The sequence below is a fragment of the Tenrec ecaudatus genome, chromosome 8 (genome assembly GCF_050624435.1).
Source record: "Tenrec ecaudatus isolate mTenEca1 chromosome 8, mTenEca1.hap1, whole genome shotgun sequence".
In the NCBI taxonomy this organism is placed as follows: domain Eukaryota; kingdom Metazoa; phylum Chordata; class Mammalia; order Afrosoricida; family Tenrecidae; genus Tenrec; species Tenrec ecaudatus.
The window spans coordinates 90,232,669-90,258,663 of record NC_134537.1 but is presented as its reverse complement, the minus strand read 5'-3'; the positions used below and the strand labels follow the sequence as shown (position 1 = coordinate 90,258,663).

At 54.9% G+C, this 25,995-nt stretch overlaps 1 protein-coding gene across 1 annotated transcript; it reads left to right on the top strand.

The window, feature by feature from the left end:
- The first annotated feature begins 1,397 nt into the window (after positions 1–1,397).
- DMTN (dematin actin binding protein) lies at positions 1,398–25,995 on the top strand. The gene is made up of 16 exons (XM_075555727.1): positions 1,398–1,738; positions 12,559–12,761; positions 13,028–13,102; positions 13,495–13,650; positions 14,468–14,512; positions 14,841–14,940; positions 15,284–15,340; positions 15,543–15,695; positions 16,677–16,801; positions 17,376–17,481; positions 23,542–23,606; positions 23,772–23,823; positions 24,012–24,019; positions 24,189–24,254; positions 24,545–24,625; positions 24,784–25,995. The coding sequence occupies exons 2-16, from the start codon at positions 12,744–12,746 to the stop codon at positions 24,895–24,897; spliced, it is 1,221 nt and encodes a 406-aa protein (XP_075411842.1). The 5' UTR covers positions 1,398–1,738; positions 12,559–12,743; the 3' UTR covers positions 24,898–25,995.

Sequence of the window (25,995 nt, the reverse complement as noted above, 5' to 3'; positions counted from 1 at the left end):
GGATACACTTGGTCTTCCCACAGTGAGGCACTAGAGAAGGATGCTGAGAGGAGGCTCGCAAGGGTGGTCTTCTGGCAGCAGCAGCTCTGGTGGCTGAGGCAGGTAGGACAGGGGCTCTGGCTCCAGGAGACGCTCAGCGTCAGGAGCAAGAGGCTGCCCAATCGCCAGTGAGAAATCTCAGTCTTTCTCCTTCGATGCCGAAGTGCCATAGGCCGCTATCGCCAGTGGTTAATATTTAGACAGCGGAGGGGGAGTGTCTTGGTGCTCGGGACAGAGCGGGGGGCACTGAAGTGAGACAAGGACACGGTCCGGGAGGCCTATTGCAGAGTCCCAGGGGAGTGGGCAGCAGCAGCAGGGCCAGAGTCCAGTGGGACACATGGTATGAATGACCTTGCTGGGGAAAGGTGCCAAGAACCAGGTGTCTCCAGGCCCGAGATCACCTGCCCTCCGGAGAGAGAGAGACAGCAGCCCCGAGGACCCCTTGACTCAGACTCAGGTGCCATCCACAGGGCCTCAAGAGACTACTGAGCCTAAAGGTACGCTACTCCAATCCACCATCCCAGGGAAGTCTCCGAGGAGGAAATAGATGGCAGGCCCCAGCTGAGGAGCTCCCTACCGCATTCCTGGTTGGGATGGGATTCCACTTCTTTCTTCCCCTAGCCTGACGGGGAGGGCAGGCCAGCCAGCAGAGGGATCATTCTAAAGTCAGGCCTGGCCAGGAGGAGGAGGAGGGGATGGGGGGGGGGGGGGGCGCTGAAAAGTGAGCCTGTCTCTCCTGTAGGCCAAGTTCAGCAGGCAGCCAGGAGCTGGAAGCGGGAGTATAGCATGGGAGAGAAGGGTCTCCTGACCCCTACGAACACACACACACACACACACACACACACACACACACACACACACACACACACATCCATCCCCCACAGAGGCAATGAATGACCTTGGCAGCTACCTCTCCTCAGGTCGACAGAGGGCGCCCTAACTCTGCAGTCACCTCGGATCCCAGGTGTCTCCAAAGGCTTCGGAGGGAGATACCTACTGGGCGTGGGGCTTGGGCGTGGGAGGCCCTGGGAATGGGGCCTTGTGGGACTGGAAGAACGCTGCCGCTTGACTCTTCTCTAGGTCAGGCTGATGGGAGAGGGGCGGCGCCTGCAGGAGGTGATTAGACTGGGCTAGCAGAGATCAGGTGAGGAGCACACTCCTGGGCCCACAGTCCGAGAAGGAACACTTTGTCCCCAGTTCCCCACCTGTCCCTACTGGCTCCATTGCCCGCTCTCAACTCCACCCTGGATTTTTGGGAATGCAGGAGCTGCCCCAGTACCTCCTCCCCCTCCAAAGCCAGCCTGCTGTCTAGCCCTGAGTTAAGGTTCTCCTGAGGCTATGCCCCGGCAGCCAATCCTGGAGCTCCAAGGAAGAGAAGAGGGGGAGGGGAGGCTTGGTGGGGACCCAATGCAGCTCCAGCTCCTGAAGCTTTCCCTGAAGCCCCCAGCCCCAGCACAAGGAAGCTAAACCTGGGTCCTGGCCATCCACCACTGAGGCAGAGGCAGTAGGAAGGAGCCATGGTTTCCTCTCCTCCCCCTCCCTGCTGCCGCTGCGGCTGCCGCTGCTGCTGAGCCAGGCCTGGTCTGCCGCAGGTTGTCGTGGCAACGGGAGGCGGAGAGGAGATGCGCCCAGGGATGGAGGTGTATGTCAGCGAAGAAGCAGCCGCTGTGTTCCTGCCCCGTGCCCTAGGTCCTTGAAGGTACCGATGAAGAACCCTCCCTTCCCCCTCCTCCTTCCTCTGGCCCCTTCCCCTGGGACCCCCACTCCATCCTTGATGCTTACTTCCATCAGGAAGACATTCCCCTTCTCCATCTGGGCCTCACTGCCCACCTCAATCCGGAGCCCTGTCCACAGCTGGCCTTCCAGCCACCTCCTGGTCTCCTGGGGTAGCCTCTGGGGGCCAAGGGTGAGAAGCAGGGGAGGAACTAGGTTTGGCAGCCAAACAACCAGCTGGTCTCAAGGAGAGCTGGAGGGAGGGAAATGGCTCAGGGCAGGCATGGAGCCGAGCGGCACAGAGCTGAGGGCAGTCGGGGTGGGGTGGCAGGGCCAGAAAGCAGAGAGGCTGGGCTAAGGCCAGGTAGGGTGATCCAGAAACATCAAGAAGGGTGGGGTGGGGGTAGTTAGCTCCTCCTCCAAGACTCATATCCCCCCCACCACCACCACCACATCAAACGTGTACCCCTCCCACACCGCTCTCCTGGCCCTTTCTTCTGTGGTTAGATCGATCCGGGTCTGACATTTCTTCTCCCACCCCCAGCTGTACCTTTCCACAGCAACCTGCTCCCTGCCTCTCCCACCCACAGCAGCTAAGCCTGGAATTTATCGCCTCTGCCCAACCCACCCACCCCCACCCACTGTTCCCCCATTCAACTACCTGCTTGCCCTCCTTTCTCCTGGACTCCTGGAGCCTACAGTCTGAATTATATCCTTCTCGGTCTACATATTTCTCTGTCTTCCCTCCCTCTCTGTCCGTCCGTGGTGCACCCCCCCACACCCTTCTCTCTCTCTCTCTCTCTCTCTCTCTGTCTGTCTCTGTCTCTCTCTTGGTCTCAGACAGAGATCGTGGGGGCACATTCGCTCCTGCCCCCTGCAGACGCCCCTGTGATTTTCCATTTAGACACCCAGAGTCCCCTCCCCAGATTCTAGATTTCCCGAACAACACCTGACACCATCAGCTGACCCAGAGGCTGGGAGCAGTGGTTACCAGGGCAACAGCAAGGCCTGCCTAGGTAGGCAAGTCTGCAGTAGAGGGTAGAGGTGGAGAGAATGCCAGGGCCAGGGTGAGGGGTCAGCTGTCTGGGTGCACTTCCCTCTTTGCGGGGCTGTGGGGCGGGGCACAAGTGTATCTGACTCTACTCTGAGCCCCACTGGATCCACAGGGCCATGGATGGGCTCTGGGCGTAGGCTGGGGTGGGGGTGCAGGGTGATGTTTTCAGGCATGGGGAAGACACGTCCCTGTACTTTCCAAGGTGGGCCCTGGGGATCACCAGGCAAGATGTCCCCTTTCCATGACGCTGCCCCAGGGAGCATAGGGTCTTGTCTGGCTCCCATGCTGTGGCTCCCTGGAGGTTCAGGGAGTCTCCATACTAGGGGGCTGTTCCCTCATCCTCCTATTTGTCTCTGCCCAGGAGAGGGTTAATCCTCTACTGGCCAGCTCTGGTGCCTGCTGCCACCTGGGGAGGAGCTGGGAGCCCAGAGGCTTCTGTTGCCTCTGGCTGTTCCTGGTGGGGCCAGCCAAGGATGAGTGGGAGATATAGGTGCTTAGAGAAGCCCAGCATTATTATCCTGCCCGACTGCCACCCCCACCCCCACCCCAATGTGACTCTGGCTGTTTAGGGCTTTGGCTGTGTGAACCTGGGCCTGGACTGAGGGCGGGGTGGGGGCAGATTCTGCTTCGTCATGATGCTGGGTTAATGCCCCTTGTGTGAGAGAGGGAAGGAGCTGCGGCAGAGCCAGTGACACACACACACACACACCACTATCAGCTGGAGGTGGGAGGGCGTGGGGGAGCCAGGGCCCGCCCACCCATCCGCCACCACCTACCAGCTCTGACTCCCCAGCCCCAGGATCTGAGCTCCACTGTGGCCTGTGGAGAAACTGGATGGGGGTGAGCGGGGTGGGGGCCCAGCAAGGAGATCAGCCTGCTCAGTGGAGACCAGCTCCCCTCCTTCTCCAGCTCCCACCCCACCCACCCCACGCCAGCTTTTCCCTGCTGTTTGTGAGCTGGGAGAGCAGGGCTGGGTCCCTGGAAGAGACGCCTTGTATCTAGGCTCTGGAAAAAAAGGCCTTGGAGTTGGGTGATGCCGCTCCCTACCCTGGCCTTGGCCTGAGGCCACCCTGTCTGGACAAGGTAGGTGGCAGGGTCTCCCTCCTTTTATCCCCTCTGTGGACACTTGGGACAGCAGCACCTGCCTGTGAGTGAGGCTTTGGGTCGTGGCCGGATGTCCTGGTTCCATGGGAGATGGGGACTGGGTGGCTAGATGCTGAGCCTAAGTGGGTTTGTTCTGACCGATCCTGAGGTGATGGGAGGGCTGGGGCCAGCTACAGATGCCCCCGTGCCCCTTCACTGGCCACTCTTCCTGCCCACCTCATTATGCTGGCTAGAGATTACAGTGAGGGGGTGCTGGGTGGGCAGGGAACTGTTCCCTCCATGCTGAATAATGGTCAAATTAAGCTATTGCATGCCACCCCCCCCTTTGTGCCCTCCCCCCACAGATACCCTTCAGGGTTGGAGCTGTCCAGAGAGAGGCCAAAGGTGGCTGGTCTCCAGCCTGTTCCTTGGGGGGAGGCACCTGAGGCTCCCCACCACCCCCACCTCTAGCAGCTGGATGGGCTGGGGTGAGGACCCTTTGGTGGCAGGCCCTCTGCTCACTGATGCTGCCTACTGAGGAGGTTCAAGTAGACCTACAGTCCCCCCTCAGCAACCCCCCTGCCTTCCCTCCGAGGGGATGGTGTTGCCAGGGTCTGCAAGTCAGGGGGACAGTAGCATGTCTGGGAGAAAGAAGGCAGTGGCACTGTGGGAGTCTGGGGACACGGGGAGCCCCCAGGGGGCAAATGAAGGGTTTCCATGTGTACCAATATGCACGCGTGCATGGCTGGGGACCTGGTTCTTCATGGTTCAGAAGGCTGTGGGTGTAGAGCGTGGCCAAGAGGAGGAGGGTGGGTGGGTGTGAGTGGGTGAAGCATGTCCTGGGTGTCGTCCTGTGGGGGCCTCTCTCGAGAAGGGTGGGGGTGCGATCCTGAAGCCAGCTTTGAGTCTCCCGGTGTGTGCCTATGTGCGTACATGAGCGTTGTGTGGGGCTTTCTGCCTGTGCGCACACAGGGACATCCTCTCCACCTGGGGGCCTGGAGGCAGGTGTCTGACACCTGGGTCAGCTGGTCCCCTGTGAGTTGATGTCTGTAGGGATTTCTGTCTCAGGGTTCATATGTGGGGGGAGGGCTCATCAAGACCAGAAGAGAGAGACCCTAGAAGCTGAATATAGGATATGAGACCCTCCCTCCTCCCCAGTGCTGTCAATCCCATCCACAGAAGTAACAGTGCAATCCACCAAGCAGACACGCTATAAGCAGGTGTGTGCCGAGGACACAGCAAGCATGGGGGGCTTGGGAACCTGGTTGGGGGAGGGGGAGACCAAGCCATGAAGAAAAAAAAAAGGATGAATCATTGTACACTGATGGAGTTGAGTGCTGCATGGCCCTAGCCTGTTGGCATCAAGAGAACAGGAGGGCAGGCCCCTGAGCAGGTGGGTCATCAGGCAGGGACCCAGGTTCTGCGCTCAGGGATGCCTACCCCCCACCCCCGTCTCCTCTTTTGCCAGAGTGTGAGAGGATGGAGTTGGCATTGGGTGGGGGTGGGGAGCCCCGGTCTAGCAGACAGAAGAGGAGCTGTCAACATCCACATACGGTAGAGGAGAGATGAGGTGGCCAGGTGAAGCCGTCCAGGAGAGCCACAGGGCTCGGGGCAGGCCCCAATCCTCCCCAGCTCTTCTAATGTCCTGTTCCCGCCCCCCCCCCCACACACACATCCACACAGACCCCAGGGGAACAGGCCTGGCCCTCCCATCAGCCCCTCCCTTCCCCTCCCCAGATTGGGATGCTGTTTTGGGAACAGCAACCTCGGCTGTATCCAGCTTTTATTTCTAGCATGGAGTTGTTGCCACAGTAACTGTGGGGGTGGGGCCCGGAGGGAGAGAGGGGGAGAGGGAAGCGGAGAGCAGAGAGGAAAGAAGAAGGAGGCAGAAAGGGAGGGGCCAGGACAGCAAGCTGAGTGAGACTGGAGCCAGGAGGGGGCCCAAGTGCTTGCCCACCCTCACCCCAGCCCACTTGGACGCTGCGCTCAATTTCGTAACTCGCTGACTGCCTGCACTAGCTGGCAGGCACCCGGCCCGCCTGACCGCCTGACCCCGAGTCCCCAGGCTCTGGGCTCCTTTCTTCTAAGTGCGGCCAGTGCGCAGGATTCTGGGTGGCACGGCCATCAAAGATTAGCCCACAGGCTCGGTGCGCTGCTTCTAGTCAGCGGTCAGTGTGGGGTCTGGGGACTGGTTTGAAACGTGCCGCCTGGCAGGCCAAGGTAGGTGTTCCAGCTCGGCTTCTGTCTGGGCGGCCTTTAGGGAGGTCACCTGTGAGTGCATCCTCCTCATCTCGGAAACAGGGCGATCAACTCTGGTTTGCTGGTTGGGAGGAAGTTGAGAGAGGGGGTCCGAAAAGCTCCTGGTCCAGGGACGACGGAGAGCACTGAGCAGGTGGTGGTTGACTGACGTAGGGTGGGAACAGAGGCTGCACGAGGACTGAGCTGGGTCTGTCGGTTGAAACTTCATTTCTAAGAGCCCTGGGGAGTCACCAGCTGGGCTTCGCAGGAATAGGTGGGCGAGGACCTAGAGGTCCCTGTGGGCAAGTCTTATCTCCCAAGTCCTGGGGACTTGGGAAGCTCTGGGTGCCGGGGAGATGAGAGGTGGGGCCTGGCTGGTGGCTCAGATAAGGTGAGGACGCCCAGCTGGGGGAGGACAGCTCAGATGGCAGGACGGGAGGCTGACAGGCAGCAGCGGAGCCGGCCCTTCCGCCATCTGGGCTCTCCTTCCTCTGAGCTTCTCTCCCTGCCTGCCCTTCCCTGTCCCTTCCTGCCTGCAGCCTGCCCTTTTGGTCTCTTCTGTGGGTTTGGGACTTCCAGGTGTACAGGGAAGGGGTCAGGACCAGGGGAGGCCCAGTGAATGAGCGCCTAGACTGGGTGCGTTGTTGACATGTGAGGAAATGGACTTTGGGGGAGGCGATTACATGTGGGTGGAGCGGGCAGTTGCCTGCGTGGTGTGCTTGGAGAGAAGTCAAGAAAACTAAGTCTCTCTCTCTCTCTCTTTCCCTTACACAAACACACACACACGCACACACGCACTCACACACACCTCCTTCCCAAACATTTTCCCCTGCTGGCCAGCCTACCCTTTCACCAGGTGTGTGGCTCCCTGCCCTTGTGGGGAGGCCTGGGGTGGCTCTGGGTAAGAAGGCACAGGGCAGATGGGAGTCACTCACACTCTCTGCCATCAGGCCAACTCACCGTGACCCTATAGGACGGGGTAGAACTGCCCCGATGGCTCTCCCAGGGAGTGGCTGGTGTTCTCAAACTGCTGACCTTGTGGTTAGCAGCCCAACTCATAACCCCTCCGCCCGCCACCAGGGCTCCTCAGTGAGTCACAGGCCCTGTTGTTCCCAGGGTGGTTAAGAGCATGGGTTGGAAAGACGACAGGCCGATGGGGTCCCTGATGACCTAAGAATGGGGTCCTTGATGACTTACTTATTCAACCTGCTTAAGCCTTCATTTCCTTGGTTTCAAAGTTGAGGTCAGAGCCAATTCCAGGGTTTTAATGTAAGGCTTAAAAACATATTGCCCCACGAGGGGAGGAGGGGGAGGGGGAAGAGGAGCTGGTATCAACCAAGGGCTCAAAGAGAAAGTAACTGTTTAGAAACCGATGATGGCAACATATGTACAAATATGCTGGATACAATTGATGTGTGGATTGTTATAAAAGCTGTAAGAGCCCCCAATAAGATGATCTTAAAAGAGAAACACATGTTGCCATTGAGTCTATTCTGACTCCCACAGCCCTATAGGGGGAAATGTAACTAGTGCCTGCCTGCCACGGTGCCCGCCACAGGGTAGACATTCCAGAAGCAGTAGCTATTACTAATATCAGTCTGCTGGGCATTGCTTTGAACATGTTTTGGATATGCCCGTGGGATAGTACTTGTGCATGCAGTAAGAGTGTGTAATCTTTCCCTGGTCTGCCCCACCTCCCTCCTTGCCTGGGCAATGGACACACTGATAGGCAGTCATGCCCCCATTCAGTATGCCCAAGCTGGTGTCTAAGGGCAAGGGCACCAGGGTCAACCGGAGGTTCAGCCAGTGACTCCAGAGAGTCCTGAAGCTGCCCGTGTCCCTGGCTGCTTGGAACAGCCCAGCAGCATGCGGGTCCCACCAGCCATGCCAACCCTTTCCTCGGCTCAGGTCTCACTCCTGACACATGTAAGGGCGGCATTTGACCACAGCCCGATTGCTGACTAGGAACAGGAAGCCTCCCCTTAGGCTTCTTCTAAAGCGCCCTCTAGGTTACCCACCTTCCGGGAAGCATGTTTTGTTGCTGTCTTCATCTCACAGCCCAGTGTCCAACTCCACCGCAGCTTGCACTGAATCCCTTTCTTTGCTCCATCAAACCAGCCCCCTCCTCTGGCTCCTGGATCTGTGCCTCTGGGCCGCTCGCTGCCTACAAACACCTTCAAGCCTCCCTTTCCCTTAGCCTTCCCTCAGTCTTACTTCCTCCAAAGTTACCGTCCTGGCTCCCTCCAGCTCTGTGTGGTGTCACCCTTCCTCCGTCCTGAGGGCTCCTCTCAGCGGAGCCCCTGAAAAGGCTCTCAGGCTCCCCACGGCCCTGAGCGAGAACTGGGAGGCAGCTCCCTGCCTTTGGCACCTCGCCCCCGCCCCCCCCCATCCTCCACAGAGGCTTCCAAGACATGTTAGTTTCTTAGTCCTGCCTCCCTTGCTGCCCTGTGTTGCGCTGAACATGTGTGCACCCTGGGCAGACCCTCTGCTGGAAATGCATGGCACCACGAGGACCACAGTGGAATGGAAGACTGGCCAGTCTGCCCCCCCTCAGAGCGCCCCTGCCCCGCTTGGCTCCTTCTTCCTTCCTGCCCATCTCCCAGGCCTTTCCCAAGAGGCTGCTTTGTACCATCTCACTCCCCTGCGCAGCCTCCCCTCTCCACTGTCACCTGGAGGCAAATGGCTCCTAAATCTTCATTCCCAGCCCTAACCCTTCCCCCAAGCTTTCCCCCAGCCTCTCCCAACCACCAGCCCTCCACCCCCCACCCCAACAGTTCCATCTGTTCATTCACTGCACCCAGCCCACCTCCACCTGTCCCAGAGCGAAGCAAGGTTCCCCTCCTCCTGCCAGCCTTCATGCTTTGGACCTGCTGGCCCATGGGGTCTCTCCACATTCAGTCCTGCTTTGCCCATTCTGCCTCTAAGATCCTCCCCATTTGTCCCTGCCCCAGCCTCACCCTCGTGGCCTACCTCTGGACCTTCACAAACCTCAGCCTTAATTATTGCTTCCCGGCTCCTCACTCCCTATGGACGGCCGTTTCCTGTCCAACCCACCCCCCAGCCTGCAGCCAGTTAACGTACATGGATTGTGACACTTCTTGGCTTTAAGAAATTATATATTATATTTTAAAGCTTAGCATGGCCCCCTGATACAGACTCAGAATACAGCCTAAATTCTCTAGTCTGGGTTCAAGACCTCCACACCCCGACCTCAAGGACCCACTCCATATGTCTCTCAACCTCACTCGAAGTCCTGTTTGTTCTCCCGGCAGCCTCCACGCGTTCCCCTGGTCCCACCTGCCCACGGTTCTTTCTCTTTCAAGAATTGCTTTTTTGGATTTTTTGATGCAACTAGACATCCTTCAAAGCCCCCTCAAGCACCTTCTCCTGGAAGAAAGCCTTTTCGGCTTTCCCTTTCTGGCACCCCGTGGGAATAAGCCCTCTCTCCCGTGGCCTCTCGTAGCCCTTTGCACTATCTTATCTCGGCTTTGCATGGGCGCTATCCAAATGCGTGCACCTTAGTTCTGGATGGGCAGCTCTGCTCCCTGACTCGGGTTTCTGTCCTCACAGAGCAGTCCTCTGGCTTCTGTGCAGAATAAGTGCTCAGGAAATATTTGTTGAATGGGTGAATAAAATGATGCATGTTGGGTGGGTGGGTGAGTAGACAGGCGGATGGAGTATTTGCTTCTAGAGCTAAAAAGATGATGATGATGACGACGACTCACTGCCACCGAGCCTATTTGAACTCATAGTGACCCTACAGGATAAAACTGCCCCTTGTGTGTTCCCAAAATGGCAACTCCTTACAGGAGTAGAAAGCCCTTTACCGCTCAGACCTCTTAAGCCTCTGGGGCTTACTCAGGCACGCATAACTCAACTCCACCAGTACGTGCCCAGGGGCGCCCTACGTGGCCACTAAACTTCAGCCAAAGGCAGGCAGCTCTCTCACTCGGAGAAACCCACATCTCCTGCTGTTCTTCTGGACCTGCTGCTGCTGGTTCTCATGCTTGTCGACATGTCCCAATGTCTTGCGACATCTCGGATGTCACAGCTGTCTCCTGGGCCCGGTGGTTCTCAGTGCAGGGCCCTGGGGTACAAAGCTTGTCTTTTTTGTTGGCAGTGAGGTCCCCACTCCCCACCTCTGGGATGGTTGATTTTAAGCCTAGCTGGCTGGTAAAGCTCACCAATCCCCTCATTAGGATCCTATTGACCTTATTTGTATGGTTCCACCCCCATAAGGGTACCAATCACCTTATTTCCATGATTGGCAAACTGTCTAATCCTTTCCTCTCAAGGGGGACAGAAGCACTTTATTAGCATGATCTCACCCAACTCTTTGGTCTGAGTTACAAGACTTCAGACTTCAGGGAGATATATATATATATATCTCCATCTGGAGCTAGAATAGCAGGTGAGGCCTCCCATGTGCAAAAGCAAGGGGACAGCATGTGTTAAAGAAAAGCAGGGAAGTGGGCGTGATGCCTGCCTGTGCAGGAAGTGGGCAGCTTCAGTGGGCAGTGGGAGGGAGGCGGCCAGAGATGACTGGCTCGCTACAGGGTAGTGGGTGATGAGATTTGGAGTCCTGAGACCCTCAGTCTTCCATGGGCCTCAGTCCCAAGGAATGGCTCCAGCACAGCCCTCAGAGCTCATAGGCCCTAGGAATATAGAAACAATAACAACTAATAGTTCAGAGGGAATTACACTGTTTTAAGTACTTGAATGGGTGTGTGTTGGAGGTGGGGCAGGGGCTCCAAAATTTCCCAGAAACTGGAATGAAAAAATGGTGGGATTTTTCCATGAACTTAAAAAAAAACATTTTAGTGGGGGCTCTTATAACATTCCATATACCAATGGTATCAAGCATATTTGTACATATGTTGCCATCATCATTTTCTAAACATTTTCTTTCTTTTTGAGCCCTTGGTGTCAGCTCCTCTTTTCCCCCTCCTTCCTCCATGAACATGTGGAAGACCCCTTCCTATCATATAGTAACCCTAAACTTAGATACTCAACTTACTCCTGTGAACATAGCCGGGGTAAGGAACTCGCTCTGGGTCACACAGTTAATGGACAGCTGTCAGTACTCCTCCCACCCCACCCCACTGCCCCAGGCACGCTGAGTTCCTGCCCTTCGCCCCTGAGTTAGGTTGCCTCTTCTCTGTCCCTTTTGTGAATGTCAGCTCTGTGGCTCCTGGCCCAACTGTTACCATCCCAGGGAGCCCTGGTGGTGTAGTGGTTATGTGTTGGGCTGTGAGCCACATGGTTGGCAGTTCAAGCCCACCAGCAGCTCTGAGGGAGAAAGACTGGGCTTTCTGCTCCCGTTAACAGTTACATCTTAGAAACCCACAGGGGTTGTGTTGGGGGTCGTGTTGACTCGATGGCAGTGGGCCAAGCTAGGCCGCCATCCCTCTCAGCCACCAGTTCTCTGGATGATGATGAGAGGTGCAGTGTGGGGGCGGGGCACAGGGGGGGGGATGGAGGGATGGCTAAGGCAGTTACAGAGAAGGAGGAGGAGGGGATGAGGGTTATGTCCCAGGGGGGGACTCACAATCTAATAGAGCAGAAAGGACCCGGTCCCTAGGAACAAACAAAGCTTGCCAGGCCAGGACCCGTGGCCAGTGGCCTCACACGGGACTTCACAACAGCACTTCAGAGAGGGACGTCTCCGCGTGGGCACTGTGAGAAGTCTTTGGGTTGGCTCAAAGGATGGCTTCTTGCCACCCCCCCCCTCCCCCTGGATGTTTTATTATCCAGGTGCGGCTGACTGCAGTGGAGGGCGGAGGGGGGTGAGTGCCAGGGCCTCCCCTCTGTAGTCTGCCTCTCTCTTCTGGACTGGAGGTGGCAGTCCACGTGGTCCGACCACCTTATGCAAGGCAGCCCTTCCTCGTTTCCCCATGCCCGCTCCCCCCACCCACACACTTCCTAGGTATTATTACTCAGGCTCTCCATTAAGCCTTCTTGGCTGGGAGGCGAGGTGGCCCATGGCTAGCAGGCTGAGGGGGAGTGGAGCAGCACTGAGTCACAGGCAGCCTTGGCAGAAGGGGAGGGGGAGTGTGGGGAGCAAGGTCTTGGACCTCAGCCCCCAGAGCAGGGCAGGTGTGACCAAGCAGGGCCTGTGCAGGCTGCCCGGGAAGCCTCTGTCAGCCTCTGGCCCTTGCCGTCATTTCCTTTGGAGCCAGAGAACAATGGGTCAAAAACAAGTACAAGCCCTCCACTTTCCCCTCCCTGCCCACAAGCGCATTCGCTCTCCAGCTGAGCGAATGGAAAGCCTGTGTTGAGGAAGGTCCGAACGCCCTTCCGGCCTGTCGCCTGTCGCCCTGCTCACCCCGAGGAGTAGGGGGTGGGGAGTGGGGTGGGCTGTACCCCTACCTTTAAGACACGGAGCATAACACCCTATCTGGCATGTTGTCGCCCTGCCCTTCTCCTTGCAGGCCCTCCACCCGCTCTGCAGCCGGAGGAGAACCACCGAGGGATGAGGACGCTACAGCTGGCTGGGACGACGCCCTTTCAGCTTCCACCACCCCCAGCGCTCAGCGCCCCGGAGCGGGGCAGGGCCTGAGGCCACCCGTCCTCTCGTGCCCACTTTGAGTGACCCGTCCAGCCAGCACCCTGCCGCATGGAACGGCTTCAGAAGGTGTGCTGGGGTGCTGCACCCACTGCAGGGGCAGGTGGGGTCCCTGGGGACAGGGTGGGGCGGAGGTCTGCACCTTGGGAGCATCAGCTCGGGATGCCTCCTCGAGGGTGCCACCTGGCTGTTGCCCATGGCACAGCACCTCGGATCTCCCAGGCAGAGGGGAGACCTCCAGCCCAAGTCCTGGGGCTCCTGAGGAGCCTCCTGCCCCTGCCGCACCCCGCACACTCACGCACATACCCACTCGCCAACCTTCTCGCTCTCCCCAGCAACCACTCACCTCCCCAGGGAGTGTGAGCTCCTCACGAGACTCCAGTGTTCCCGGCTCACCCTCCAGCATCGTGGTGAGTACCCCTGGGCACCACCAGCCTCAGTCTGGCACAAGGGAGGAGGGGCAGGGGGTGAGCAGGTGTTGGCTGCTTGGCAGCGCCACCTTGAACTTTCATGTCCTACCAGCGCTGGAAGGGAGAGGAGCCGCGAATTCAGAGAGCTTTCTTCTCCCTTCATCTGGTGGGGGCTTTCTGGTACCACTCGCTAAGTGAAGGACAGTTGTTTTTTCAGGCAACAGACCCTTCCAATGAAAGCCAAAGAGTTACTGACCCATAAGAGTTGACTTCTAAAACAGCTGCCCACTCTCTTCTTCTTTGCGGAATCCTAAGTCTAGCTCTTCCGGTCCGGCCAGCATCACACAGGATGCTTGGGCACATCTGCCTCATTTAGGACCCTTTCCCTGCAGGCCAAGATGGACAATCAGGTACTGGGCTACAAAGACCTGGCTGCCATCCCCAAGGACAAGGCCATCCTAGACATCGAGCGGCCTGATCTCATGATCTATGAGCCCCACTTCACCTACTCCCTCCTGGAACACGTGGATCTGCCCAGAAGCCGTGAGGTGCATGGGGAGGGGAGGGGTCCCTGGGACAGGACAGGGGAGCAAGGACTGTGCCAGCCACCCTGGGGTGGGGAGTGGGGGGTGGGCAGGGCAACCCCCTCCCCCCACTGCTTTGTTCCTTGAGGTCAGTCTTGTGGAAGCAAGAAAGGGAACCCACCATGTCAGCCAAGCATCTGCTGAGAGCTGGGTGAGAATGGGCTTAAGGTGTGAGCGCAGCTCTGAAAGTAGAAGCAGGGGCGGCTGTTTGAATGGCAGAAGCCCACGGGAAGCGCACAGGGGAAGTGTAGGAGTAGGCAGAGAGAGGGACGTTTGGGCAACGTGCCTAGGGAGACTGAAAGTTGTCGGCTGGGGGTGTCAGCTGAGCCACGTGCATGGATGGCACTGTCTTCTCTGCCTGTCCACCTCACAGAGCAGTCTGTGCAGGAGATGGTTCATGAGCAGGGACTCCGAGTCAAGGAAAGCATGCGTGCTGGGGCTGGGGCAGGCAGCGGGAGCCTGTACGTCATCCTGGGAGGGTACTGGCCTGTCCCTCTATGAGTCCTGAGGGTTTGGAGCACAGGGCCTAAGAGCACCAAGCATACTGTGTGCTCCAAGATCCTTGTGCTCCTGCATGCTCTCTGGAGGAGAAAGAGAACTTGGTCCAGCAGAGGGCTAGGAAGAAGAATGGAGACAAAGCACTGGGCATTGACAAGGCACTGCGAGAGAAGATGACCCCAGAGTTGGCCAGGAGAGGGTGTGGACTTGATGAGGGACGAAGAGGCTACTCCGGGGTTCTAGGGTAGCCTTGTGGTCTGACCAGCCTCCTCTCCATTCACAGCGTTCTCTGTCCCCCAAGTCCACATCCCCACCACCATCACCAGAGGTGAGTCTGCCCCCTACCTGAAACCTGCCCAGTCCTGCTCTGATGTGGCCCCACAAGTCCAGACAGCTCTGCATAGCCTAGGGGACATGACGGAAGCAACATCCTGAGCACTAGTCAGTGCTGCAGCCACCTGTCCGTCTAACCTAGCTTCGTGTGTCATTCCTTTCCTTGGGCCTGGCAGCCTCAGCAGGCCTGGTCTTGAGTCCCCTTCCTGTGCCTGGGGCTGGGGAAGTGGGAGGATAGGGCCTGGTAGAGTTGGGGGATGTGGTGTCAGTGCTTTGGGAAGGGGTACACCGGAGCTGCAGTGAGCCAGCCTTCTGCTCCACAGGTGTGGGCAGAAAGCCGATCCCCTGGAATCACCTCTCAGGCTTCAGCCCCCAGGACCACGGGAACCCCGCGGACCAGCCTGCCCCATTTCCATCACCCTGGTAGGTTGTGGTGTAAGCCTGAGCACATAGTTCACCTCAGACTTCTGTTTTTCCCTTCAGGAGCCTAATCCCCTGCTCCCCCACTCTGCAGCATGTGTGCTTATCATGTCTGGTGGGCCCCATGAGTCCTGGACCCCTGTTGCTTCTTTCCCGTCCACCAGCCAAAAACAGTGTTGAAAGTCCCAGTCCCCTTAGGCGCAGTTCCAGGAACTGTGACTTGTCTTGGCTCTTGACAGGGACCAGTGAATTACCTCTTTCTCTCCGGCCATTTGTCTCCATTCCCCACCCTGACTCTGCCACCCACATAGCTTCCTTCTCCTCAACCCCTGCTCCCTCTCCACAGAGACTTCCCGCCCGGATTCTAACATCTATAAGAAGCCTCCCATCTATAAGCAGCGAGGTGAGGGCTGTGGTCTGGCTGACATGCCCCTGGGAGGAGGGAGGGCGAGGGGAATGGCCACCGATAACGGTACAACAGTACGACAAAGCCATTGCCTTGTGCTCCTCCTCATGCTCTGCTGGCTGTGGAGGGAGGGGGGGAGGCAGCAGAGTTGGCCTGGCTGGGCTGGGGTGAGTGAGCTGACTCTGCGCTTGGCTTCCAGAGTCCGTGGGTGGCAGCCCCCAGAGCAAGCACCTCATTGAGGACCTCATCATCGAATCGTCCAAGTTCCCTGCGGCCCAGCCCCCAGACCCCAACCAGCCGGCTAAGATCGAAACTGACTACTGGCCATGCCCCCCATCGCTGGCCGTTGTGGGTAGGAGACATTGTGGGGAAGTCCAGGGAAAGGGAGGCCCCAGGATACCCCCTCACTGACCTTTCCCTTAAAGCCTCCAGGAGCCCATCCTCTCCTCATGTGCTTGCACTGCCTTCAGGAAGCCCCCTGGCAGCTCACAGAGAGCTCCCCCTGCCCTCTGTAGGCCTTGGGGAGCTATCCATCTCCTTGCATGCACTGATATGAGCACTGGAAGACACTGATCAAACCGTACTCCGTACCTGGCTCAGTGATGGGAATGCTGGGAAAGAAAGACAAATGCGACAAGACCTTGGTCCCAATGAGTTTCAGTCACTGACTGCTAACTGTAAGACTGGCAGTTCAAACCCACCAGCCGCTTCATGGGAGAGAGCTGAGGCTGTCTGCTAATGTAAATAGGCAGTCACTCTGAGTTGGATTTGGGTTTGCTGTGGGTGTGGCCTACCCAGTTTCACTGCAAGGAGGTTACACATTGGGCTACTGACAGCAAGGTGAGCAGTTTGAAACCACCAGCCACTCTGAGAGAGAAGGATGAGACGTTCTCATTCCATAAAAACTTAGTCTCGGAAACCCACAGCGGCAGTTCCACCCTGACCTTTGGGTCACTATGAGTCAGAAATGACTCGATGGAAGTAAGGTTGTTTGTGTAGGTTAATTTTTAAAAGAAGTTCATTCACTTGCTGCCGTCGATTTGATGCCAACTCATAGAAACGCTATACAGCAGGATTGCACTGTCCCTGTGAGTTTCCCAGACTAACCCTTAATGGGAGTAGAAAGCCTCATCTTTCTCTCTTAGAGTGGCTGATGGTTTAGAACTGCTAACGTCGCAGTTAGCAGCCCAAGGCGTAAACACTACACCACTAGGGATCCTAAAATGACCTATAGAATCCTGTAAAGGGCAGCTCAGTTCTGCACACAGAGCCAGCATGTGATCAATCCTGGCTGAGTGACTGCTTATTGTCTTTTTTTACCTGTGGTCCCTAGAAACTGAATGGAGGAAGCGGAAGGCATCTCGGAAAGGGGCAGAGGAGGAGGAGGAGGAGGAAGATGATGACTCTGGAGAGGAGATGAAGGCTCTGAGGGAACGTCAGAAAGAGGAACTGAGTAAGGTAGCTTGCTACCTGCCACCCAACCTGTGTCTTCGCGGGGACAAAGTTCTGGTTCCACAGCTAATCCGAATGGGTTTATGCAGAAAAGTACCCTTATTAGAACAAGATTTGGGGGGTGCTGCTTTTCAAGAGATACCTGGACTCTGCTGTTTGAAGGGTGGAGGGGAAAGGCCCTTGATTGTAGAGTGAATGAGGTAGCAGAGGGCGAAGGAGTGGCGAGGGAGAGGGCGAGAGTGTGGTTTACTGGTCTCCAAGGGAGGAGGGGTGCTGAGAGCCATGGGAAGGCCATTCACAGTGACCTCATTTGTGCTCTGGCTATCACAGTCTGGGATGGGGAGGCTCTGGTGTCGTTACGCGGAGCACCTACGGGCATCCAACCCAACCCAGTAGCACATCAGACTGAAAACTGGGGGTTCCCTGGCCTCCAGACATGAATCGGCCTCCTGGGAATATCTGTCACTAGTAGACGGGCTTGCCAGGGCCCAACCCTGCTGACAGCGTCCCCAAATCTGAGCATTTAGAGATATGAAATGAGGATTTGAGTCTTGGATCCCTCTTCTATTCCCCTTTCCAGGTGACTTCCAACTTGGGAAAGATGATCTTGAAAGAAGAGATGGAAAAGTCCTTGCCCATCCGGAGGAAAACCCGCTCCTTGCCTGACAGGACGCCCTTCCATACCTGTGAGTGCCTGCGAGGAGGGCTCAGGCCACCCAGACTGGGGGGCAGTCTCCCTTGGCCTGTAGCGTGTGTCTGTCATCTCCCCAGCATCGGGCGACTTTGGATATAAGACTCTGACTCAAAGCACTCATGCTCTCCTTCCGGAAGTCTCGACTTAGTCACATACCAACATTAAATGATGAAAGATGGTATTAGCCAGAGCAGATTTCCCAAGTTGGCATCCACTAATGCTGCTAGACACTGTGCTAGAGGCCGCCAGGGTGAAACAAGAGTCCTTGTTCTCAAGTAGTCAATGAGGAGTCCTGGTGGTGTAGTGGTTTATTTGTTAGACTGCGACCTGCAACGTCAGCAGTTCAAAACCACCAGCCACTTTCCGAAGAAAGAAGAAGTTTTCTACTCATGTAAAGAAAAGAATCACAGTCTCAGAAACCCACAGGGGCAGGTCTAGCCTGGTGGAGCCCTGGTAGTGTAGTGAGCTAGTTTCAGCTACTAATTGCAAGGTCAGCAGTTCAAATCCATTGTTCCCTCTGAGGAAGATGAGACTGTCTGCCCTTGTAAAAATTTAAAGTCTTGGAAAACCCAAAGGGGCAGCTCCAGTCTGTACTATAGTGTCATTCTGTACTATAGGGTCACTGCGAGTCACAATTGAGCCGATGACAGTGATTTGGGGTTTTGAATTTGGGGGGGGGGGTAGTTCCATAAGACATTTTTAAAAACTTTTTAAAAATTGTGAATCAGGTGGGTGTTTACAAGTCAGATCATCATTTTTGCTTTCAACAACTAATTGAGCCCCCTAATGGCTTACCCTGTTCCCTCCCACTTTACCCCCTTCTCCTCCTTGTAGGACACGATCATCCTTTCACCCAAGTCAAGGGGAACCCTGGTGGCTTAGTGGTCACATGTTGGGCTGCTAACCTCACGGTCACTCTTTGAAACCACCAGCTGCTCTCCTGGACACCCAGAGGGGCAGTAGAGTTACCATCTCAGAATCCCACAGGGGCAGGTCTTCCCTGTCCTAAAGGGCGAGTAGTGAGTTTGGAGTTTCACCCAAGTCAACACCTGTCTACCCTTCTAGCCTGTCACTTCCCCCTTTCTCCCTTTCCTTCCCACCCTTGGTACCCACTGAAATCAGTTTCTTAGCTTTGTGTTATTTTTAATGATAGTCGTCTCATGCCATGTTTGCCCTTTTGTGATTGACTAGCTTCCCTCAACATAATGTCTTCCAAATCCTGCCATGTCAGGAGGTGCTTCACGGTTTCCTCATTCTGTAATGATGTGCACTGTTCCGTCATGTGGGTGTTCTGAAGTTTACTAATCCATTCTCCCACCCATGGACAGGCCCTTTCCAACTCTTCGCTACTACGAATTGTGCTTTGGTGAACGTGGGTGCGTATGTGCTGGGTCCTTGTTTCTGTAGGGCATATACCAGGTAGCCAGATCACTGGGTCCCTGCAGTGTCTCTGTTCCCAGATGTTTGCAGAAGTGCCTTTGCCATCATCACTTCCCCCAGTGGCTTCGGTGCTTCACGGCCCGGCCAGCAGAGTGTGAGTTCTGAGTGCTCCCCGCCTTGCCTTCTCCGGCACTGGTGGCTTTCTGCTGTTTGAACTCTGCTCCCCACGCTGGGTGAGGGGGTCGCCTGTCGTTGGCTTGGTTATCTGCCTCTCTCGGATGCCTAGTGATCGCGTTTCTCCATGCGTGCTGGTTGCCTGCCCGTCTTCTTTGCTGAAATGTCTGTTCAAGTCCTCTGACCGCTTTCACTCATGGGGTGTTCATTTTCCTGACTGTCGTTGAGGTGTTCACGTTGTCTATCGATTTTAGAGATCAGTCATTTGTCTGAAAAATCATCGTCAATTATTTTTCCCAGCCCTCTCTGTGGATCTCTTTTAGCTCTTTTGGGGGTTGAACGACCCTTTCTTTTTTATATAATAAATCATTTTATTGGGGGCTTGTACAACTCTAACCACAATCCAAAAACAAAACCCGAAAAACACTGTCCATACATACATCCCATTTTCTCAAGCACATTTGTCAATTTGTTGCCATCATAGTTTTCAAAACATTTTCTTACTACTCGAGCCCTTGGTATCAGCTCATTTTCCCCTTCCCTCCCCTCCCACTCTCTCTCATGAACCCTTGATATTTATAAATTACTATTATTTTTTCATGTCTTGCACTGACCAATGTCTCCCTTTGCCCATTTATCTGTTATAGGTAGGTCATTGTGATCGGTTCCCCCTTTCTCCCTCCACCTTCCCCTTACCTTCCTGGTATGGCTACTCTCAATAGTGGTCCCGAGGAGTTTTATCTGTCCTGGATTCCCTGTGTTTCCAGCTCTAATCTGTACCCATGTACATGCTCTGGTCTAGCCGGATTTGTGAGGTAGAATTAGGGTCGTGATAGTGGGAGGGCAGGGAGGAAGAATTAAAGAAGCGGAGGAAAGTTGTATGTTTCATCAGTGCTACACTGCACCCTGACTGGCCCGTCTCCTCCCTGCGACCCTTCCACAAGGGGATGTCCAATTGCTCACAGATTGGCCCTGGGTCTCCACTCTGAAACAACCCCACTCCCCAATTCACATAGACATGATTACGAACGACCTTTTCACAGGGGTCGCCTAATTCATCACTTTAGCAAAATAGCATTTAGGAAATAGCAACGAAACTAACTTTATGGTTGGGGGCTCACCACCACATGAGGAACTGCATGAAAGGGTAGTGGCATTAGGAAGGCTGAGAACCACTGCTCTAGGAGGTCCCAGGTATCTATCTGTTTTCTCTTTTGCTCTGTGTGTGTGTGTTGCATTATGATTGTATGTTTATGCCACATAGTCAGGCCGCTACATTTGTCCCCATTAAAAGAGGCATTTTAAGGCAATATAGACTCGTTAAGACCCACAGAATGAAGACGCCCCAAAGATTGGATTCAGTGTCAGGGTTCCTCCCAAATTAGCTCTTTAACTCCCTCTTGGCTTATGAAATTGAACAGCCAAATGTTGCCTCACTGCTGACATCCTGTGCCAGTCGGTAGACCAGAGAAACAAATCAATAGAAACTGAGAATTTTACTGAAACACCTGTAGATTTGATTTATTTTTGTTATCTACAGCATTTAGGGAGTATTCTAATAAGCTAGTTGAGTACTTGAACCGTAAAATGTCCAGTAAGATCACTGTTTAGATTGCCCATAGAGTACACTGCCTGCTTACGTGAGGAAATCGAGGTGCTATTATGATGTTTAAGATCAAAAAGGCTTAAAAAACAGAGTCATCTCTTTGGTTCCCCGTTGAGACCATGAAGATAAATTTGTATTGTCCTATTAGTGTTAAATGAACAGAAAAATGCATCTCTGATGTGTTGTTCCTGGCAATAAATTTTGAAAAATAATATTTATTAATTTTTTTGTATGAAAAGAAAAAAAGAGAGAATTTTATATAAAGAGTAATGGTACATTAAGAAAGCATCCCCCAAAAAGTATTTAAAAAGAGAGAGAGGGGTGTGAGTAAAAGGAGTATGAGAAAAAGAGTAATGAAGAGGAGAGGCTGCAGCCTCTACCCCTGTAAAACGTCCTTTAAGATGTAAATCATGACACAATGTATGTATGTGTATATTGTGCTTGGAGCTGTATGAGCCCCAATAAAATGATTTTTTTTAAAAAAAGAAAGCATCCTAATCCAGTCCAGTCCAAGCCCGTAAGTCCAATACCAATCTATAAAGTCCTCTTCAGACTCAGGAAACACATGCAATGACGCCGAATGCAGGATGATCACAGGCCAGGGGGTAGAAAGTCTTTGGATCCAGTGGCTGTGTAAGCATCTCAGCACTGGTAGGGGTCTCTATGTGGCCTCTTCAGTTTCAGAGTTCTGGTTGTATCGGGGTAGGTCAATGTGGCTCCTCCAGCTCAGGGCACTAGTGTAGTTCCATGTATCTTGTCAGCTGCAATATCTCCCAGGGAGTGAGCAGAGAGAGAGGTGTGTCCCATCTCCAAGGAGGAAATACCGGATTTCCCAGAATTCTCAGGAGAAGGCCACACCCACACAGAGGCCTCATTGGCTATGACCTGATTAACAGACTAAACTCCACCCCTTCACTCTTAATCCTCTCAAATCCCAAATTGACACCAGATTATGTAACTACCACACATCCCTTAACATGGTCAACTACCAAATGACTGCATGTTATCAGATCTAATCAACCATTGTCATTCTGACTTCATGGTAGTGTTGAATCGGGGTGGGGAGGGAGGGGTGAATGCACTGCCCTCAGTTCAATCCTGCAGGAGAGAGGAGAACTGCCCCAGTAAGTTTCTGAGACTAGATCTTTACAGGAGTAGAAAGCCTCATCTTTTCCTCAAGGTTGGGATAATCACCTTCAAATATAACTAAGCCATCTAGAAGTAATTGGGTGTGAAAATCTTACATGCTTACAAGTTGAAATTCTGTCTACCTGCTGAAGTGTAAATGTATGTCACAAGAGTGAAACGCTTCCATTATGAATGATCATTGAAAACGTGATTTTCTATGCAAAAACAAGAAATGTTAGGGGGGTAAATACGAGGTCCACAAAATACATGTTGCTTTCTCCAAACTCCCAAACAACAGACTCTAGGACAGCGGTTCTCAACCTGTGGGCCTCGACCCCTTCGGGGGTCGAATGACCCTTTCACAGGGTCGTCCAATTCATAACAGTAGCAACATGACAGTGATGAAGTAGTAACGAAAATAATTTTATGGTTGAGGGGGTCACCACAACATGAAGAACTGTATGGGAGGGTCGCGGCATGAGGAAGGTTGAGAACCACTGCTCTAGAAGAATGCTTTCAAAAGACATTTGGAACCGATGGCAGGATCGACACATAACCACACCGAGGTGACGAACAACAGAAGCTAAGAGGGGAGGGAGACCATGGTCAATGTAAGATATGAAGATCATAGTAATTTATAATTTATCAAGCGGGGAGGGATGGAAGGAGGGTACGAAGAGCTGATGCCAAGGGCTCAAATAGAAAGTAAATGTTTAGAAAATAATGATGGCAACATATGTACAAATATGCTTGATCCAGTTGAATTATGGATTATTATAAGAGCTGTAAGAGCCCCCAGTAAAATGATCGTTTAATTAAAAAAATGACATTTCACTATCGTTTTAAACCTATGGAAGCTACACATTTAAACAACAATGCTTCCCCCAAACTTGCCGTTCACAATTGTGTAAGGAAGCCTGGTGGTGTAGTGATTATGCATTGGGCTGCTAACTGCAAGGTCGGCAGCTGGAAATCACCTGTCACTCTGAAGGAAAACCAGGCAGGGCCTTCTACTCCCGAAAAGAGTCTGGCCTCAGGAATGGAGATCTCAGGGACAGTTCCACCCGGCCCTACAGGGTCAGAGGGGTCAGAAAGGACACGATGGCAGTGAGTCTAGTGTGGGGGGTGGCTCACCATTTCTAAAACGTCATAGGAGAGGAAGGCATGCTGAATGCTAGAGGCCGGCCCAAGCTAAGGACGTTCGATACCCCATTCTTCCCAGGAAAACACGCGACTAAAAGCAAATCATCCTGAATTATAAACTGCGGTGCTTGCAGGTGTCCCAATGGTGACATCGCACACTGCGAATGTGCAGGACATGGACTGCAGCTGCAGCCGAGCAGCCGAGGTGCTGAGCAAGCAGCTGCTAGTATTAGAACATCAGACGTCCGGAATGCAACAACTGATGTTGTTAGTAAAGGATCACACTTAAATCACTGTGTTGCAGTTTTAGATTGATTTCTGTGCCCTGTGGGTTCACTCTCTGATGGTGCTGTTCAGCTTCACCCTCGGCTTTGGCTGAAGAGAGTTTCACACTCAGGCATTTGGCCCAAATGTGCGTTTACGGCAGCACTTGCAGCTCCAGAGGAGAGGGAAGTTAGCCTAGCTCAGAAACACCAGCACTGTGTGTGTGTCCTTTGCTGACTGGAATGGGTAGGAGCTGGAAGCCACCAGCTTCCCCCAGCTGGCCCCTCACTGCCCTGCCCTCTTGGGAATGACAGCCTGGGCCACAGGGACTGACTTGGGCCTACTTCCCTCCTCCAGCCTTGCACCCTGGCACATCCAAGTCATCCTCTCTCCCTGCTTATGGCCGCACCACCCTGAGCCGGGTAAGGTCCCACCTGGGAGATGCAGGCTGTGGGAGGCACGTGTGCATGGGGCCTCCGAGGGCCTGGGCCACCAGGGCATTCCCGGGGAGTGGGAGACCTTCCGAGTGAAGGGGAAAGATGAGGGGGCCTCCCAGCTTCCTTCTGACGCCCCCATGCCCTTTCTAGCTACAGTCCACAGACTTCAGCCCGTCGTCTGGGAGTGAGAGCGGAAGCCCAGGTGAGCAGCGGGGCGAAGCTGGGGTGAGGTTTGAGCAGGCTCCTGGCGGGGCTGTGCCTCTGCCCTGGACCAGTTGGGATGTGGCTGGAGGACGGGGAGATCGAGGGGGTGGGGGGTGGGGGAGGTTTGGGCTGCTGAGTTGAGGTCGCAGCTTCCTCTGGACGCTAACTCTTATATTCCCTTCACAGGTCTGCAGGTGAGTGCCTTCCAGAGGGGAGCAGATGCACACACAGGAGTACCACAGGCCAGGGACAGGCAGGGGGAGGGCTGGAGTGGAGTTGCCTGGTGCAGAGGGCAGCCACCCAGGGTCAGCCTGGGCAGGTCTCCCACCCCACTCTGGCTCACTGCGGCTTTGGTCTCCCCAGAACGGAGAGGGCCAGAGGGGGAGGATGGACCGGGGGAACTCCCTGCCCTGTGTGCTGGAGCGGAAGGTGAGGGGTAGTGGGGGTGGGGGTGGGGGGCAGGGAACAAGCTTTGGGGAGCATAAGGGCTTGACCCTCTCCCTCCTGGGTGGGGCCTGGGGAGGGAGGAACCAGGGAGGTTGAATGCACAGAGGGGCCTCCCAGAGCTGATGATGGAGGGAGGGATGGGACGGCATTAAGGTCATGGGGAGGGATTGGTGGCAGAATGGCATGCACCCCAGATATGCCCTGCAGGCTGAGAAGGGGCTCTGCAGCTGAAAGGGGGCCTGAAGGAGCCTGACATTGCCCCCTCCCCCCAGATCTATCCCTATGAGATGCTGGTGGTGACCAACAAGGGGCGGACCAAGTTGCCTCCTGGTGTGGATCGCATGCGGCTGGAGGTATTGGGAGGTGGCTCTGGGTGGGTGCTGGGCAGGCGGCGGTCAGTGGGCATTGTTCCGGCCTGGTGGGAGAGGTGAGGGGTCTCCTCTTTGTCTGCCTTTCCTCTTGGTCACTCTGCACAGCCCCTCACGCACTGCGTCTTTGTGTCCTCCTGCAGAGACATCTCTCAGCGGAGGACTTCTCCAGAGTATTCGCCATGTCTCCTCAAGAGTTTGGCAAGCTGGCTCTGTGGAAGCGGAATGAACTCAAGAAAAAGGCCTCTCTCTTCTGACTAGCCCTCCCTTAGCCCGCAGCCCCTGTCCCTGTTGCTCCAGGACTCCGGGCAGAGCTGGGGTCCTGAGACCCCAAAGCATCCTCTTCTCCTGGCAGCCGGGCGATGGCAGTTGTCTCCTGGGGGAGTAGGGCGGTGAACTAGTGGTGGAATTGGCTCTATTCTCCAGGTAGAAGGGAGGCCAAGACCTCTGCACTTGGGCCGGGAAGCAGAAACCTACTTCCCTGACATGAATCAGGGGGACCTCCTTTTGCCACCCTCCGTCCTCATTGCACTGGGCAGCCCAGCCTGGACTCCAGCACACAGAGACTTAATGCTTGTGTCCTCTCCCTACCTCCTACCCCACAGGAAGGTTCCCAGAGGAGGGTGAGGGGAACCCGAAGTGGGGCTCACTAATCAGCACCCTATCCGCTGTTGTGAACTAGGAGTGGATATGGCTCTGCTGGGAGCTGGTGGGCAGCAGCCAGACAGGGCACCTCCAGGGCCCTGTCCACCCCTCCTTCTGCCAGCATCCCCTCCCCCTGCCATGCCTGCTTCTCAGGCTCTCAAAGGAGCCAGCTAGAGTTCTGACTGCCAGCAGGGAGGTCAGCTGTCCCTCCCGTTGTCAATTCGTAAACCCCCAAGCTTTACAAGCCTTTTGCTCTGCTCTATGGCTTCCCCTTGAAGCCTTGGCTTTGAGCGGGACTGCCGCCTCTGACATCCCAGCCCACCGCTAGCCTCCAGGCAAAGCTGGCTAGAATTCCGTCTTCTGGCACCAGCCAGGTACTGGACCGAACTGGGTCTTCTCGGCTCCATAGAAGGAACCAAGAGGCCAGACTACAAGGACCTTTCTGAGTGTCCTGGCTCCTAAGCCCCACGCATAACCATGCATTCCACACCATTCTCTCTAAAGAATGTAATTGATTGGGGCACCGCCAGCCGCTTTCGTTACCCTACACTCTGCCTTGCCCTAATCACACTCAGCCCTCCTTCTCTACAAATACATATGTGTATATAATTATATATATATATATATATATATATATTTTGCCCAGGTCTGGGTGTTGTTGCTGCCCAGACCCTGGCATGTCTTTCCACTGTGTGTGCTGATGCTGGGAG